Genomic DNA, 18,036 nt, shown 5'->3' on the forward strand with positions numbered 1-18,036 from the left:
CAACTTCAGGAGGTAGTCAATGTAGTTAATCACTACGGAGGTTGTCTTATATCTTAAAAGTTTAATTTTAAAAAAGAAAAAGAAAAACAATTCTGTGGCAACATCTCACCTGAAAGTTCCTGTTTGCATTCTTTCTTTTACAAATATACTGTCAGATTGCACTTCAGATAGAATTGTTAATTTATACTCTCACAAGCAGTTCTGCTGTACCCCTAACAACATGGGATTTAATTTATTTTTTAATACTTGTCAAGCTTTAGGGATAGACTTCCCTGAATTATAAGGAATCCAAGAAGCCATCTGAAAAAGTCTATCTTGATCTCGTTCAATAATTATGAAATTTAATTGTAAATGAACTAGTCATCAGCAATTATCAACATAAAAACAAAAGAAAAAATGTCATCAACTCATTTAGTAGCTTCAGGTGCAGAGAAAAACTTCGTGAAAAAGAAGTGAAAGTCTTCTAAGGTGGATACTTTTCAAGGCATATACAATAAAGCCAGATACTTAACATTTCTGAGTGTAAATACTGCAAGATATATGAATAAAATGGAACTGTCATCAATTTTTGGCTTCTACTGTCCCTGATAAAGTGATATATCACCCCTCTTGTTCGTGTGTAGGCTGTTAAAATATGACAGTCTTTTATATGACAGTTCTGTTCTAATAAAGAAAGTCAGGCTGTTCAGTGTTAATATTAATTTTACACTATGTCTCCTCCCTTAAAAAAAAAAAGTATCCAATGAAAAACAGCATGATGATACTCTCTAACTAGCCACGATGGAAAGCTGAAACTTAAACAATGCCTTTTTGACCAAGTCAAATATTTGTTCTGTTAAAAGAAAACAAGACTTCAAGCAGAAATATTTCCCTTCTGCCATTTAAAAAAAAAATTATTAAATTAGCAAACATTTATTGTTAAGCATTACGTGGGATAGCCACAGGGTCTCCATGAAGCAAGGTGAGGCATTTTAGGTCTGAGAGTCATTCAAAAGACCAGTTAATGTGTCTATTTCTAATAGACTATAAAAATGGCTTACTTTTCACGAGGACAATGTGGAGAGCAGTAGTCCTAGACCAAATGTTAGTGAACCTGTTTACTGCTCATATAAGCAGCAAAATTGGACTTAAACTGTTGATAATCTTGGCATCCATAACTGCATTCTGGGAAGGATTTTAATAGCATCAGTGGAGTCTATCCATCAACTCTAGCTACTGTAACTCAATAGTTGAACTAGCATATCAGGAATTTCCTACAATTTAGTGAAGACATGTTAAGTGGCCTTCTCTAAATATTCCTGCAAAACACTCTGTGAAACAATCACAACCAGCTTCCTCCTGGACACACATTGTTCTAGGGGCTTAACATGCAATGTCTCCTTTAAGCCTGGCAATTGAATAATGTGGGTCTTACCATTACCTGCACTTGCAGCTGAGAGAAATGAGGCAAAGGGGAGTTAACTACCCTACCAAGGATTCCCCGGCTAGTAAACGCTGGCCCTGAGGCTCTAACCAAGGTGGTCTGACCACGGGGCTGGCTGTCCTCTGACTCGCCATGTTTGTTGTTTGCACTTACATGTAATTTGGGCTTCATGAATTCAAAATATTCACGTGATTTCACCAAAAAGGTTCAAATGCCACAAGAGTCAGTAAGTAATAGGTCTTAACTTAATATTTAAATGCTTCTCTAATCTCTGATGAATGGCTTTTCCTTATCCAGAAAGTTCCTCCTGAGTCAACATAGGAACTGAGACAAAGTGATAAGCCAGCCTGGACCTCCAGAACATCCTTTAACTCCCTTCCCGATGGGGGATCTGACCACTTTCTTTTGATTAGCATTTCCTTCCACTTTGCTTCTGATTATTAATTAATCAATTAATCAATTAATTAATTAATACGGCCTGTATTTTCCCACCCTCAACACCTGGAGGGTCCAAACAAATCTCGTTTCCATAAGGGATGTTTACTTCTGTTTCTTTAAAGGGAATAAACAGGTGGTATTTTTCTCCAAGGCTGACTCCTAACTACCGAATGAGCTGTTTGTTTTAATGGTACCCAAACCAACAATCCATGGGCCTTTATAACCCAGTTATTATGGGACCCACTTACATAAGCCAAGCAATTAAAACTGCCAAAAAATGCCTGGGATTCCCAAACCCGGCGAGATACACATAGTTTAGCAACTTCTGACAATTGTACATTTATAAGAGGCAACGGATGATGGACCTCTCTAAGAGGTTTAAACAAACAATCACAGCAGTCTGAATTCAGGATACAAGTCTGTGTATCTGCCATGCAAAAGTGCCTTTCCACAGAGCTTGTAGAAAGAAAGCAGCAAATTTATTCTACTTTGTGTGGGTTTAAAATGCAAAAAAAATATGTAGTTTTGAACTCAGATAATGGCACGCATTGTGAGAGGAGGCAGTTCAGCTCACCAGCATTATTTACCAAGCTGCCTTGGGCTGCTCAGGTTTTTCCTAAATGTAATGAATGGGCCTGATTCTTTTTAAAAAAGAATATATTTTTCAAAACATGAATGCCTGCAAATCTGTAGAGTCAGGAGTAGGAGCTTGTTGATGGGCAGCACCTAACACATAGTCCTCAACCCTTTGTGCATAACTGAGGCTGTAAAATTATTTCTCAAATAATAACAAATAGGCTCTGCACCCCTATGATATCAAAATTCAAGTGCCTCTTTTCAAAACTGTTCTTAGGACATAGGATTAATGCACGAGCCTAACCATGCCAAATCAGAACATTTTTAAAAACTAAATTCATACAACTCGGTTACAAAATATATGCTAATTGGAAGACATGCTCCTTCCTCTTTTCTCAATTTTAAGTCTTTTCCATGTTTTTCTTTGCATCTTCCATGTGGTGTTTGGAAGTCAGTACACTCTGGGACAGTGGCTTGACACCCTGCAAAGTGCTCATGCTTTTGTTAAATTCTAAAAAGCAGGTTACAACATTATAAAGGAAGTACACCTGAATATAAACAACCTTTAATCCTGGACAAAATATGAAATATCTTCAGAGAAATTTGCTTGGAAAACAGAATATCTAGTCACTTGAAATCTAGTTTAATTTAGCCAGGTCACTCAGAGACAAAGCATTAAATCCATAAATCTTACAATTACCAGGTATCATAGGAGGCTCATATCCTCACCCTAACACTTACGGGTGTGGGTATGTCGGAGGTAAGGGTCTGGGGAAGATTCTCTTTGTTAATAAAATGAAGCAGATGTGACTATAAATTTGTTTAAAAAGCTGACATCAGATCATGTTCCTATTTCAAATGGAGAAGGGACACAGAATGCTAGGTAATTTTTAAAACATAAAACAGATCGTCTAATATATGTGGCTAACATCCAGGTCCAAAGATTTTTTCTTTGGTCCGTCCTTTTTGTATTTCATGTGTATATTATCATTGGCTAAAAAAGAAAATACTTTATTATTAAACTATGCTCTGCTTCTAATGCCAAACATCTACAGAAGGGCAAGGTTATAAAATAATTTCAGTGATACATAAACTTCTTTATGAACATGAAAATTACAAGTTTAGAAGCTGACTTCTGAAGTGCAAAGTCTCTGCCACTCAGAAAGACAGGTACCTACGACCCCGTTCTTAAACTTGCCTGTGCCGTGATGCTCTAGACCCTTCCAGGGCTGTGTTCTTGTGCCCCCTAATTCATACAGCTGGAAATGTTTACATTAAATATTTCTATTTTGCTCTACTAATGGCAGTTTTCTTTGAATTCCTGAAGAATAATAGGGGAAAAAATGGATCTCCCCTTAAAGCAGTTCTCAACCTGTGGGTCGTGACCCACAGGAACTGTATTAAAGGGCCAAGGCATGAGGAAGGGTGAGAACCACTGCCTTGGAGTAATTCATAAGGAAGCACAGGCTCAGCGCCTGTGGCTCAAGTGGCTAAGGCACCAGCCACATCCACCTAAGGTGGCAGGTTCGAATCCAGCCCAGACCCGCCAAACAACAATGACGGCTGCAACCAAAAAAAATAGCCGGGCACTGTGGTGGGTGCCTGTGGTCCCAGCTACTTGGGAGACTGAGGCAGGAGACTCACTTGAGCTTTACTCCAGGAGTTGGAGGTTGCTGTGAGCTGTGAAGCCACAGCACTCTACCCAGGAGCATAGCTTGAGACTCTGTCTCAAAAAAAAAAAGAAAAAGAAACCTAATCATAAGGAAGCACAGAAGAGAGGCAGAATGAGAGATGGATTAAATTCTGGTTGCAACTCAGACACTTACTGGGACCACAGGCCAAGCTGCTTCTCCACATATTACAGATGTGTTCCTCCCAGCCATACTGCCTGTGCCTGCTTAGCACACACAGGATGTGCAGGTATTTCAAGGGAACGAAGGCATCATATGCACATGAACAACCCAAAGAGAGCAATGGCTATGGTCAACATCAGCTGAACAACTGACTACGAGTAGCTAAGACTTCTACTACACACACATTCATTCATATAATACAGAGCAAATTGCTACATATTCTTACTTTCATGAATTTTTATGTATTCTTTCAGAAAAATCCCAAAATGTTCTATTATAAGGAATGATGATAATAATGATTTCCCTATAGCATAGATTAACATATGTTTTGGGATCCTAGAAAACTTAAACTGACCTGGTTACTTTCTTTCCCTTTGGAAAACAGGCGCAAAACTCTGAATGGAATTAGGTCACAGTTAATGACCTTGGCACAAACCAGAGCTTACTAACCAACTGAAACTCAACCCGCGACCTTGCCCTTCTGAACAGTCTCCCTTTGTTGAACTAATCAACCGTAGTCAATTTCTCAAGAAAATCTTACTCCCAAGAGTACCAAATACTTGTCTTGCTATTTAGGGAAGTCCTCAGAAGCAGTTCTGAAATGTTCAAATAAATTTCAGTGAAAAAATTCAGTATTTTTACATAGTTGAATAAGCTTCACAAATAAACACACTTATTTGCCTATAATAGTAAGGCAAACAAGTTGCTCTAAACTTGAAAAAACCCACAGGATACATTCCTCCAGCAGGAATGCCCTCCCTCACAAAAATTTCTTGGGCAGCGTTTTGCTATCATTGTAGGGCTTCATTAGCTTTTGTGACTCCAGAGCACAGCATGAAAATGAGGAGTGGAACGTTATGCTTTAGAAAATTAAGTTTGGACGCTCCCACATAATCAACTTGATTTGTGTTTCTTGCTTTTGGCTTGTACTAGTAAAAGCTTAGTCACCCCCCTTCCCAAGCTCTGCTCCAAAGTACAGTGCAGTATCGCACAAACCCCCACGTATAAAGTTTGGAGTAAGCCTGATGACTTAATGTAAATATTCCCAGAGATTGCAATAAAAGCTAATCAAACATGTATTATCAAGTGCTGTGCGGTATTTCCAGCTTTCCACTCACTGGCCACAGCACTCTGAGGGAGCTGTGGCTGAGGGCTGGGTGGCTAAAAATGCCTGGAGGATACACTCTGTGTGAGTCGCAGACAGGTCAGAAGCTAATCATTTTTTCCCCTTCAGTCAGCTTCAGAAAAAAAAAAAAGTCCCCATTACCAACAAAATAGTTTCCATTTTAAAAAGAATACTTTCTCTCCGCCGCAGTTTTCTCTCAATGAGCAGTTAATACGGACTTCATGCAAACTCAGAACCCTTACTCACACAGATCAGACATAGTCAAGGCATACAATTTTAATTTTCGCCATATACATATATGTAGACAAAAGCATCTGGTGTGGGAAGCAGGGCTGATCTTCCTAGTGTCTGACTCGGTAAGGATAAATCTCTGGAACAATGTGGCAGATGGCTGTTCACAATGTCCAGATTAGTCTTGCCCTGGCACTCAGACATCCAAGTAGCCCAGTCGGATTCTTTTCACATCCACCCTTTCATTTTTGAAGCACAACAAGAGAATGGAAACGCTATCAACAGGCATCTCTGCTCAGGTAAAGGCTCTGGGAACAGCTAGAGAAAACTGCCTGCCTGGACAACAAACCGCTTGTCCCTACCTGCTGTGACCTCAGAATGGCAGCATCGATCTCCTCCACCTTCTGAGTGATGGTGTCACTCACGAGTCGGTAGCGCTCGTTGTCCTCAGCCACCATTTTCTCGAGTCCTTCTCTGGCTCTCCATGGAACCAGTTCCAGCAAAGCACTGCTCACTTCATTCAGGGAGTCCAACAAGGCTTTGCTGTTTTTAGCTTCCTTTTTCAGTTCCTGAAAGCAGACAAATACGTGGGCACCACGTAAAGAGTGCGAACAGGATTTTCCTTTAATTATATTCTGAGGCTCAAGTCCTTTTTTGTAGGCCAATAACGTGACACTTGGGCCATCACCTTGGTTTCAGTTAAGTTAAATAAACCTCTGTTAGTTAAAGCTATTTTGCAAAAAAAGGAAAGTTTTGTTTCCTGAGAAGTTCAAAAGAACAATTCGTTTGTCCACATGGCAAGATGTTATCGCTGAAATTTAATATTAATATAAATATTTTAAATTTGGGAAACAAAACCAAGCAAGTGAACATGTTTTATTCTTTGCTTTCTGGAAACCTCTTAGTAATCAGGTAATAGAAAAGTCAAAAAAAAAAAAAAAGAGGAATGAAGCCAGAATTAAGTGACCTTCAAAATGAGGACATACTGGCCTTAAATCGTTCTAGCTGAATCACTCAGGGAGCCTGACCTCACCCAGTCCCCTTCACCCACACGTGATCATACTTCAGGGATGATGAAAACAGAGACTGATGTCTCTGAGAAGGAGAATGATTAGCATGATCGTTTACTATTTTTGTGATAGAATTAGAAAGCCTGCCCCGTGCTATCTTATAGAAATAAAATCACACGACTCTCTGAGACAAGGATTATTTTCCTTTGCTTCCCTGTTTTCATCATTCTGTCCCTGGTGTAATAAGACTCTCGAAACAAATTATAATATACTGTTTTCATCTCTGGGTTTGTAAAAGTTTAAACCGTTGATCTGCTGCCAATTTCTCCTGGGTCCCTGCCCACCGAAGCATCTTTCAGTATATTAGTAATGACACGAGACGAACATCATCTCATTCCTGTGCGAATGTGACTCCTTGAAAGATAACACACTTATCCAAAACGTATAAATCAGAGCATACTTTTTGTCTTGCTTGCACTTGGTTCGCCGCTTCTCCCTTCAGAACCTGAGTTTCATATGAAAGTAATTCCGTCTCTGCCTTGTCCAGCCAGGTGCACAGCTCTCCGTGCGTGGACTGCAGCCGCCTTGAAAGCTGCAGGGCCTGGTCCAGAGTCTGGGCCACGTCAGTGCTCAGCTGAGTAATCTCTTTGTACCTTGCTTTAATGGCTTCCAATTTATCTTGAATTATTAAAACTTCATCACCTAAAATTTCAAAGGCATGTTATTTCTTCTGAAAGGACAAAAGGGCTCTGTGTGTGTGGTGGGGGTGTTCAGATATTATAGTACACTGATGACATTTTCTGGGGGAAGAAATGAGACATTTTTCTAAAGATGATTTGATATAAGAAAAACCCTTTGCTAGATTTTAATTTTTCCTAGGATATCAGGCAATTCTAAACCATTCTGAAAATACAAATGAACAAACTGGAAAAGACCAAGTGCCTCTAGTTATGGGCAAAGCAGTACTTTCGTATATATCTGTATGAAGCTTTTGGTTTTCAAAGAACAGGGGTTAAAAAACCACCTGAGTTCAGACACTAACTTCATGCATGGCTTGAAAGCTAGCTTACTGGGGCAAGACGCTTGACTTCTCTGGTCTTTGTTATGCATCATTACTCAACCCTCCCCCTCCAGCAGATCCTTAATTGCCTCTATCTCTTTCTCAGACACACCAAGAAATTAAGTCCTGGGCTTCAGACTTCCAACTCAAGGCCTGAGATATTGAATGCCTCCAACTCATACGAATGGTACTTGCCTCCACTCATACAGAATGCTGAACTGGATATAGGTACAGTGGAATTCTATGGCCAAAGGAATAGTTTCTCTGAGTTGTTCTAAAACCACCTCATACAGAATTAAATCAAGCATATTTTTTTAAGCGATTCAAACACAAAGAAATGAAGCATGTGTACAGCCATGCATATAACGAGAACATAAGTTAACTGCCATAAAAATCTATCTTAAAACAAAACAAAACATTGTCTACAACCTACGTGTTCATCTGCCTTCTGCAAGTGGAAAACTAATGTAATTCTGTCGTGGGCTTCTCAGACCAGCTCCTGTGCCAAAGTACTTTGTGAGTAATAGACACAACTTCCACCAAGAACTCAAGTGAGATCATGAGAAAAAAGTGAGATCATATTCTAAAACCCCCCTTGACAGGGCTTCAAAGCACTCTCCAGAATAAAGTCTTGGAACAGCCCCAAAAGTATAATTTTGTTTTGTCCCCCATCCCTAAAATATTTTGAAAACAATGCAAAATGCATGATTCTTAGATTGGAAAGATATCTCACCTGTGGTTTGTTTAAGGAGCTCTAAACCATTTAGTAAGGCTTGATCTACATTTTGTTTCCTGAGTAAGATGTCCTCTTGCAGAACCTAAAAACACAGGTACCATTTTTTATGTAGGAGGGAAATAATTAAGTCGGTATTAGCATTAGTCAATCTCCGAGAACATCAGTTTGGTTTTACAGAGATCTATTTGAGTAGGACCCTCGCATTTCCACATAGACATGACTGTTTCCACGTTTAGGCCTCGTCTTTCCCCCACTGTGCCCCACGTCCCATGTCCCGTTCGGGAAATATTTAAGGCCCTGTGGAAATGGGTCATAAGGACGTACTGCTTCATGGTGGGTCTTTATGTATACAACCAGAAAATCACAAAGTGAAAAATCCAGCCAATAGGAGAAATTCAATCTCTTTTTAACAATGACTTCATTAAAAGTAAGCTGGAAATGCAGGCAAAGTCTTTCATGAGTACAGTGATTCATTTAAATCATAATTAACATAAAATAGCACACAAATCAGAAAGACTGGGAAAATGACAAACTGAAATGAAAAAAAATAAAATGAAATGAAATAAATGAAAATACCCGAAGTTCAGCCTGCTGCCTGCACAGCCCCTCAGAGCTGTGCTCCTGGACTGAGAGCTGGCTCAGCCTGCCGTGAGCTTCGTTCAGCCAGTTCATCAGCTCAACTTCGTCTTCCCCAAAAATCTTAGCATTACACAAGGCCTGCTGGAGGAGCTCAGACCTGCTGTGACTTTTCTCTTGAATCTCAATGTACCACACTTGAGAGGAGTCTAATTTATTCTGCACCGTATCTTTATCCTCCCTGGAGCTCAGAACCTTTAAGGACTGGCCAATGCTAACCGCCTGGTGTAAATGTTTATTGTGATGGATGATGTCATCTTCTAAGGCCTAAATAAAAGTTTGAGAAAAGAAAGAAAAGAAACAAAAAGAATGGACAAATGAAAATGAAAACATAAATAAAACTGAAGCATGGCGTCTGAAATGGATCTGGTTTGCAATTACGCATAACGTAACAACAGGACACAACTCAAATTTATGTCACGAAACCGCAAAACAAAAACTGAATCTTGCTAATGTGGGATTGACATCTTACTTTGTGCTGTGCAATTTGTTCCTCAAGTTTAGATGCTTGGGTTCCTATGGGTTCACAATTCACCAGCCTCTTTTCGATGGTTGTCAGCCACTCGTTCAGTGGTTCTAAGGTTTCATGAAATTGCTGTGCTACCACGGAGATACCTTCCAGCTGACGATTCCTACAGATATGCCAAGAAGAAGGTCATTTAGGGATAAAGAATGTGTGAAATATTCAACAAAAGTCCTCAGTCATGCTCCTGCATTCTCTTCTGAACACTTTTTAAAGAAACTATCAAGGCTAAAAATCTAACCTTCTAATACTTACAGGGCATATTAAGACAGTATTTCAATGAAATAAAGTTGGACAACATCCTCAAGTGCCTGAATCTCATGAAAGTTTGAAGTAATCTTTTGTAATAATACTTCCAATAATTACCGTTATAATAATAATAGCAATGTTACAATAACAGCAGCAGCAATAATAATAATGATAGTCCTAAGGCAATGTTTATCAAACACACATTCTGTGTCAGGTCCTATTGTAAGTGCTTTAAGTATTAATTTTGATTGGACTACCAATTACTGAGATAACTTTTAATCAAATGGTCCAAACTGGATTCAAATTTTAAAGACTATACATAGCCTCCAATCACCACCTTCTCCTTACTGGAATGATTAGTGATTTCTACTTTATAAAAGTTCAGTGTCAAGTATATTTCCCAAAAGCAATAGTTAGTATTTTACGGATTAGGTACCACAAACAGAGGACAAATATTCCAAACCATTCCTTGGACTTGGAGTTTGAAAACTTTTAGAAAACCCATTGTTTCTCAGTCGCAGAGGACGCATGTAAATTAAAACCTAAAATCAGCTTCCACTGTTCTCAGTGTTTACCTGAGGCAAGGGACTGTGGGTTTGTAGATAGAGCACCTGAATCAGTATCAAATGCTGCAGATCATTTCTGCTGGGACCAAGAGTTGCTATTGTTTTAACATCTCATCATGTTTAATTCTTAGGGAATTACATGATTTGTGAAATTAGCTTTCTATGGAGAAGAAGAGAAGAGTTTTCTATGGAAAACGGGCACAAGCTACTCAATCTAATTTCTGTATCAATATACCACAAGCCATATACACACATATTTTTTAAAGCTTTCAGTTGAAATACCCTTGATCCTAAAAAGTAAACCAAATTTTTATATCCTTTTTAATTTGTGGATTATTGGTACATCTATGACTCTTTTATTCTAAATTCAAATATCCAATAATTTACAATCAGTGGAAATAACTATTTCATAATTGGGTTTAATTTATTGTGATTTAAACTCTGAACCATAAATTTGGGATGTGAATCCTAATTATTACCAACATCCCTCTACTTAATATCATTGTGAGGAAGGTTTTGGGGAAAAAAGACCAGTTACAGTAGTAAAGCAGAGATCTAGACACTCGTTCATTTATTTTTTAAAAATTACTGAGATTATCTTCTATTGTAGCCAAGGCACAACATCCTAGGACAGAGGTTCTTAACCTGTGGGTTGCGACCCACAGGAACTGTAAAGTTAAACCCTTTAACTCTATTAAAGAGTTGAGGCTAGGCTCAGTGCCTGTAGCTCAAGTGGCTAAGGCACCAGCTACATACACCTAAGGTGGCGGGTTCGAATCCCCAGCCCGGGCCCGCCAAACAACAATGACGGCTGCAACCAAGAAATAGCCAGGCATTCTGGCAGGCACCTGTGGTCCCAGCTACTTGGGAGACTGAGGCAGGAGACTCGCTTGAGCCCAGGAGTTGGAGGTTGCTGTGAGCTGTGATGCCACGGCACTCTACCCAGGGAGACAGCTTGAGGCTCTGTCTCCAAAAAAAAAAAAAAAAAGAGTTGAGGCTAGGAAAGATGAGAACCACTGTCCTAGGACATTACAAAAAAGAGTTAATCCTCTGATGTGAATTAAGAACAACGTGAGACTTTCATCCTTCTTAGGAGCACGTCCCCTGTGCTCCAAAAACTGTAATTAATTACACCCCATAATTAAAATTAGACAAATCCTTCTCTGCACAATTCTAGTTCTGAAAATGGTAGGAACTTTTGGAACATGCTCATTCAGTTCAGTGGTTCATCTACTTTCAACCCAACCAGCCTAGATGGCTACTCTTCAAGTACATAAGCTGGTTGATGATGTGGCATCAAAGGCAGAGAATGAAATACGGGTTGAGATTTTGTAATAAGAAAACTGCAGAGAACAACACCCAGTGGCGCCAGGCTCTAGGCTTCATGGCCTCCATGAAGGTAGAGCATCTTCCACCTGCCTTGTTTCCTGGCCAACCCCTACTCTCCCCTAAAACTTAGCTGTCATTCCCCTGCCCCCCCCCCGACTAGGTTCCTATTACATGCTCCCGAAGCACCTTATAACTTTTCTTTCAAACATGACATTTGCTATTACTTCCCAAGGGCTATAAACCCTCCTAGACTGTACCCAATCAGAGGGCCAAGATCTGTCCCCCTCACTCCTGTAACTCAAGCCTACCTCTGTGCTTGATGCATGCCTGGTAGACAGGCAGCAACTGTGTAATAAACAAAGGCATGAACCACCCTCAAGGCAATAATTTTCTTAAAACAAAGAGTTGGGCGGTAGCAGGTGATTACAAGGTGTTACTATCAGAGGAATGAGGAGAGAGGTATCAATGGTGACTGCGATCAAAGTCCACATTCATGATAAGCATTGGAAAAGAATGATTTGAAGGAAAGCATTACAACACAAAATACCAGTATCAAGACCAGTGCTACTCCTTCAAAAGGACTGGGAGTACGTATGTTACCTTGTTTCAGCTTTATTAAGTAATGCCTCCCATCTGCTGTCCAAGAGACTCAGCTGCTTCAGAATCTTCACTTTATCTGCAGGCTCCGCTGTTGCAGCGATTTTTTCGCCTTCTCGTTTGATGACTTCCACAGTAGATTTGCGGTCATCCAGCAATCTTTGGAGAAGCTTGAGACAAAACATTAAATGTTTTTCAAAAAGGCAAGGGAATAATTGTATAAACACGTAACGCATCCTAAGTACATCTGATTTGCGACAAAATACATAATTCTGTCCCGGTGCTCATGCAAAAGGATCTGAGAAGGGGGATTTTAAAACAACATTTTATCTAAGGACTTATTCCTGTGGTAGGGGCTTTCCACAGCAGACAAAACTAAGAATGGAAAGGCCTGCAGTGCCCAACCCCAGGGCCGTGGCCTGGAGGAACCGGGCTGCACAGCAGAAGGTGAGCGAAGTTTCATCTGTGCTTACTGCTGCCCGCGCCACTGGCATCACCACCTGAGCTCTGCCTCCTATCAGATCAGGGCAGGCACCAGATTCTCACAGGAGCACGAATCCTACTGTCAACTGTGCATGCAAGGGATCTAGGCTGCCTGCTCCTGATCCCAACCCTGTCCATGGAAGGACTGTCTTCCATGAAACCGGTCCCTGGTGCCAAAAAGGTTGAAGACCACCAGATAAGGCCACTAGACTCCTTATGAATTTTTAAATATAAAATGATAGCATAGAGGTGCTGCTTAGGATAAGCCCGCTGAATCATGAGAAAATGGCAGAATCTCCATTCCTCTAAGGAAATGGGAATGCACTAATATTCCACAGCTATCTTCCCTGTCAAGATACAAAAGATTCTTACAAATCGTTACTGTTTTCAAAACCTTTCCCACATTAAATAATGCATTATAGATCAGGAAGTTAAGACTCAGACCAAGTTCACAAGTTAGCAAGGCTAAAACGAGAGGCTCTTGGCTCTTTTTAATAGGTGTGGGCTAGTTCCTAAAATGCTTTAGGAGGCAGAAGACCAAAAGAGCCTTTAAATATCATTCCCCAAAGGACGGGAAGGTAGGTTAAGTGTGAAATCTCCAAGCTGGCTAACTAACACTAATACTTCAGGATTTAGCAGCAGAATCAAAATACAATTTATTTCCAATTAAACATATCAAGACACCTGGAATGGAATGTTTGCTATAAGGAGCCAGAACTCAGGAAAACTTTGGTTTCTTCTAATCTAAACACATGGTTCATGAGCAACTACTATGTACATGAACCTAAAGGGGGGGGGGCGCAATGAGGAAGGCACAGGTATATAAAACACCATTTCATTGACTCCTTCATCTGACCCTGACCGACAGCTAAGGATCAAAGATTTGACAGTTACCCAGAAGTAAAAAGCTAGGAGACTATTTTGAGATCCAGACTGCCAAGGAGGTAAGAAGAACTTGTTTTAAAAGAAGGAGAAGAAACGCAAACTGTAATGATACAGGTTAGAGCCATTACATAATCAAAGAACAACAGGTGGTTTAGGCAGCAAGGGCAACTAACTGAGTGGACAGCTTTTGATACATTTTAATGCCAAAGCTTCTAGCACTAAGAAAGCAGAATCAGCAAATAGGTTTCGTTAGCTAAGCATCATTTACTCTGGGAGCTAATTTTAAACTAAAAGTGAATGGTAGCAGTTAGAGTATTAAAAAAAAAACACATAGATACAATGTTTCCAGTTATGATTCCTAAATCCTTACCTCTAAATCTATTCTTTTTTTTTTTTTTTTTTTTTTTTTTGCTGTGGCCAGGTTTGAACCTGCCACCTCTGGTATAGGGGGCCGCAGCTCTACTTTGAGCGACAGGCGCCGCCCTAAATCTCTTTTTAATGGGTATAATTTCCTAGTATGCTAAAGCTTTCAAACAATTCTTAGAGAGTTAGAAAAATGCTCAACATCACTAATCATCAGGGAAGTGCAAATTATAACCACAATGAGATATCACTTTACCCTCTGAGAATGGCTATTACTCCAAATTCAAAAAAAAAAAAAAAAAAAACAGATGCTGGTGTGGATATAGAAGGAAAGGAAAGCTTATACACTGCTGATGGGATTGCATATTACCATAACCTCTGTGGAAAACAGTATGGAGATTCTTCAAAGAAACAAAACTAGACCATTTGACCCAGCAATCCTACTACTTGGTATCTACTCCAAAGGAAAAGTCACCTGTGCTGGAATATTTATTGTACCACAGTTCACAAATCCAAAAATGTGGAATCAACCTCAGGGCCCACTCAGTACTTCATGAGTGGATTAACAAAATGTGTTCTACACACACATAAACACCCCTCAGAATATGATGCAGCCATAAAAAGAAATGAATTAATGTCTTCTGGAACAATTTGGAGGAACTGGAGACCATTACCCTATGTGAAGTATTTCAGGAAGGGGAAAAATAAAACACCACATGTCCTAATAATTTGTAACTAATCAGTGAGCACACACGGCCACAGAGAGAAATAAAAATCACTGGAAATCAAGAAGTGAGGAAAGGGGATGAGAGGTACAAACCCACCTATAGGTACAATGAACACTATTCAGGTGATAGGCTCACTAATAGCCAAGATTTAGGCACTATAAAAGCTATCCACGAACACAGCCATTTGTACTCCTTGATATTTTGAAATAAAAAAAGAAATTAAAATAAGCATAAGTTTTCCATTAAAAAACTGTTTGAGGCCAAATGAGGAATGTTTTGTTGTTTTACTCCCATTTTTAATTGGCAAATAATAACTGTATATATTTATAGGGGACAATGCAATCTTTTGATACATGTATATACTGTTGAATGATTAAACCAAGCTAATTAACATATCTGTCACTTCACCTAATGAGAACCTTTAAAATGTATTCTTTAAGCAATTTTGAAGTATGTAATACATTATTATTAACTATGCTATGTGAATAAACCAAACATAGGAAGGTGAATTTAAAATGTTTTGATTGGCAGGGTGCAGTGGCTCATGCCTATAATCAATCCCAGCACTGTGGGAGGCCCAGGCGGGTGGACTGCCTGAGCTCAGGAGTTTGAAACCAGCCTGACCAAGAGCAAGACCCTGTCTCTAAAAAAACTAGCTGGCTGCTGTGGTGGGTACCTATAGTCTCAGCTATTGGAAGGCTGAGGCAAGAGAATCACTCCAGCCCAAGAGTTTGAGGTTGCTGGGAGCTGTGAAGCCACCGCCATCAACCTCAGGGCGACTGAGAGACACTCTGTCTTAAAAATAAATAAATAAAAAGTTTTCATTTAAAAATAGTTAAATGTAAAAAACATTAATTAATTCTTCAGTTAAAATAATCACCCACTCCTTTCAAGAAACTTTACCAATGTTCTGTGTGGCAGGCACCTTACCACATGTAATTTCAAGTCATGGCTGACAAATGACAACTGAAAGTGCCACTAAATTCTTCATAACTGACCACCGTAATCAAAAGCAAAAAAAACCCATAGTAGTTGTTCCTAATTTTACTACTAAAAACTGGTACATTCTTCAGCACATATGAATCAAGTATTTGCCTCCCTCCAGTTATAGGTTAAACCAAAAAAGGCAGTTTCATTTGGGTGCAGTGGGTCACATCTGCAATCCCAACACTTTGGGAGGCTGAGGCAGAATGATTGCTTGAGGCCAAGAGGTCAAGAACAGCCTGGGTAACACAGTAAGAACTGCATCTCTACAAAAAAATACAAAAGTTAGCTGGGTATGGCAGCATACACCTGTAGTCCCAGCTACTTGGAAGGCTGAGGCAAGAGGATCACTTGAGGCTGCAGTGAGCTGAGATGAAGCCACTGTGCTCTAGCCTGGGTGACAGAGCAAGACTCTGTCTTTGAAAAAGGCAATTTCATATGGATCAGCTTAATACACAGCCTGGCCATGGAGTTTGTTTGCAATTTAAAATAGTGTGCAATTGCACATGAACTTTATGGCCACTCTGTAGAAGAGAACAACGATATTGCCATCCAAATGCTGTCATCTTGTCAGTACAACCTCCTTAACTAAGGTGTTGAAAACTGCACACACGCCCCTTCCCTTGAAGCGCTTCCTGTGCCTGACCCTTGCTCTATCACATCCTCATTCCTTTCGCCCAACCCTGCTTTATTATCACTTGCTAACTTGCAGCAATCCATTATTTACTTTATTTATTGTCTCTCCTTGCCCACTAGACTTTTAAACCCAATGAGAAACCTTTATCTTTTCTGTTGAGGGGTGGATCCCCAGCACCTAGAGCAGTGCCTGGCCCACAGCAAATGTTCAATATTTGTTGAATGACTAGTAACAAAATATCATCTGGATCAGCAATAACCAGTTAAGTAGGATATACTATTAATAAAAATAAAGAGCGTCACAGGTAAATGTTTACTCTTACTGTTAAGATTTAATGCAAAACACAACGCAGAAGCATCTCTCACTTACCTTTTGCTCTTGTATCTGGGCCTTCACCACTTTGAACTCAGCTGATGGGGGCTTCTGGTTGGCCACAAGCTCCTCGGTGTCCACCATCCAGCTGAGCAAGGACTCCAGGGCATCCTGGAACCTCCCACAGTGCAGCAAGGCCTCCTGCAGCTGGGCTGCCCGCTGGGCCACCTGCAAGGGTGCCGCTTATATCAACTTATTTACTTATTTCGTGAGAAATCAGCCCATAGGCCATAACTTTTCAAGCTATTTTCCCCATACAGTCACACATTTCCTTCTCCTTTTCACTTCTAAATTTGCACAAAGCATTGATAGTGCAAAGGAAATAACTTTAGCAAGTGAGCCATGAAAGTAAGGCCACCATTGCCAAACGGTCAACAGAGAAGATGAAATCTTTGAGATTTGGGAAATGTCCAATACGTTTATGATTGGCAAGGAAAGATTCAAATAGTTTAAAGTTATTGTAAGAAACAATGCTTTAGTCATTTTTATCATTTTAACTTTTTATTTCCTCCTGGTGAATATCTGATATAATGACTTTTTTAAACAACTAAGATTAAAAGAAACTGTTATATAATAGCAGAAAGAATCACAATTACATTTTGCTAGAAAAAACAACTATGAAGTATCCAATTAAATCCTCCTAGCTCTAAGTTCTGAAGTCCTTTTTCAACAAACCACGGCCTTTGTCTTCTAGTAAATGGACTCTCTGTGTCCTACACAGAGGTATCCATTGCCTTGCTCATAGATCTTTTCCTTTGGAACTGAAAAAGAGGTTGGCAAGAAATTTTAAGCACTATGGAATATATTTACACCTGCATGCCAATTGTGTTTAAGGGAGCACTGTAACATGAATCAGACTGCAAAGAATGCAGTTTTATGAGCTGGCAACTGCATAAGATTTCAATGTTGGGAAAATTGTACACAGTTATGATTTAATAAAAAAAAATCATCATCACCCTCACCAAAACTATTGTGTGCCAGCATTATCTCCCTAAGGCATTAGAGCATTATTTCTAGCATCTTCCCTCATGGAAATTTAGAAAAATGTGGGATTACATCTTCTTTTTTTTTTTTTTTTTTTTTTTCTCACTATGTGGCCCTCAGTAGAGTACCATGCTGTCACAGCTCACAGCAACGTCAAACTCTTGAGCTTAAGAGATTCTCTTGCCTCAGCCTCCCAAGCTGGGACTACAAGCACCAGCCATAACACCCAGTTATTTCTTGGTTGCAG

General features: G+C 39.7%; 1 protein-coding gene across 8 annotated transcripts in view; it reads right to left on the reverse strand.

The window, feature by feature from the left end:
* The window catches only part of DST (dystonin), a 480,961-nt gene that overhangs the window by 63,623 nt on the left and 399,302 nt on the right, over positions 1-18,036 (reverse strand). For all 8 annotated transcript variants that reach the window (XM_012805072.2, XM_012805073.1, XM_012805074.1 and 5 more), the window contains 7 exons: positions 16,803-16,973; positions 12,357-12,523; positions 9,562-9,721; positions 9,030-9,356; positions 8,451-8,535; positions 7,118-7,359; positions 6,010-6,216 (listed from right to left, as the gene is read on the reverse strand). In XM_012805072.2, the coding sequence (XP_012660526.1) occupies positions 6,010-6,216; positions 7,118-7,359; positions 8,451-8,535; positions 9,030-9,356; positions 9,562-9,721; positions 12,357-12,523; positions 16,803-16,973 (1,359 nt within the window). The remainder of the gene's footprint in view (positions 1-6,009; positions 6,217-7,117; positions 7,360-8,450; positions 8,536-9,029; positions 9,357-9,561; positions 9,722-12,356; positions 12,524-16,802; positions 16,974-18,036) is intronic.

The sequence above is a fragment of the Otolemur garnettii genome, unplaced genomic scaffold, assembly GCF_000181295.1.
Source record: "Otolemur garnettii isolate 467f Iridium unplaced genomic scaffold, OtoGar3 scaffold00035, whole genome shotgun sequence".
Classification (NCBI taxonomy): domain Eukaryota; kingdom Metazoa; phylum Chordata; class Mammalia; order Primates; family Galagidae; genus Otolemur; species Otolemur garnettii.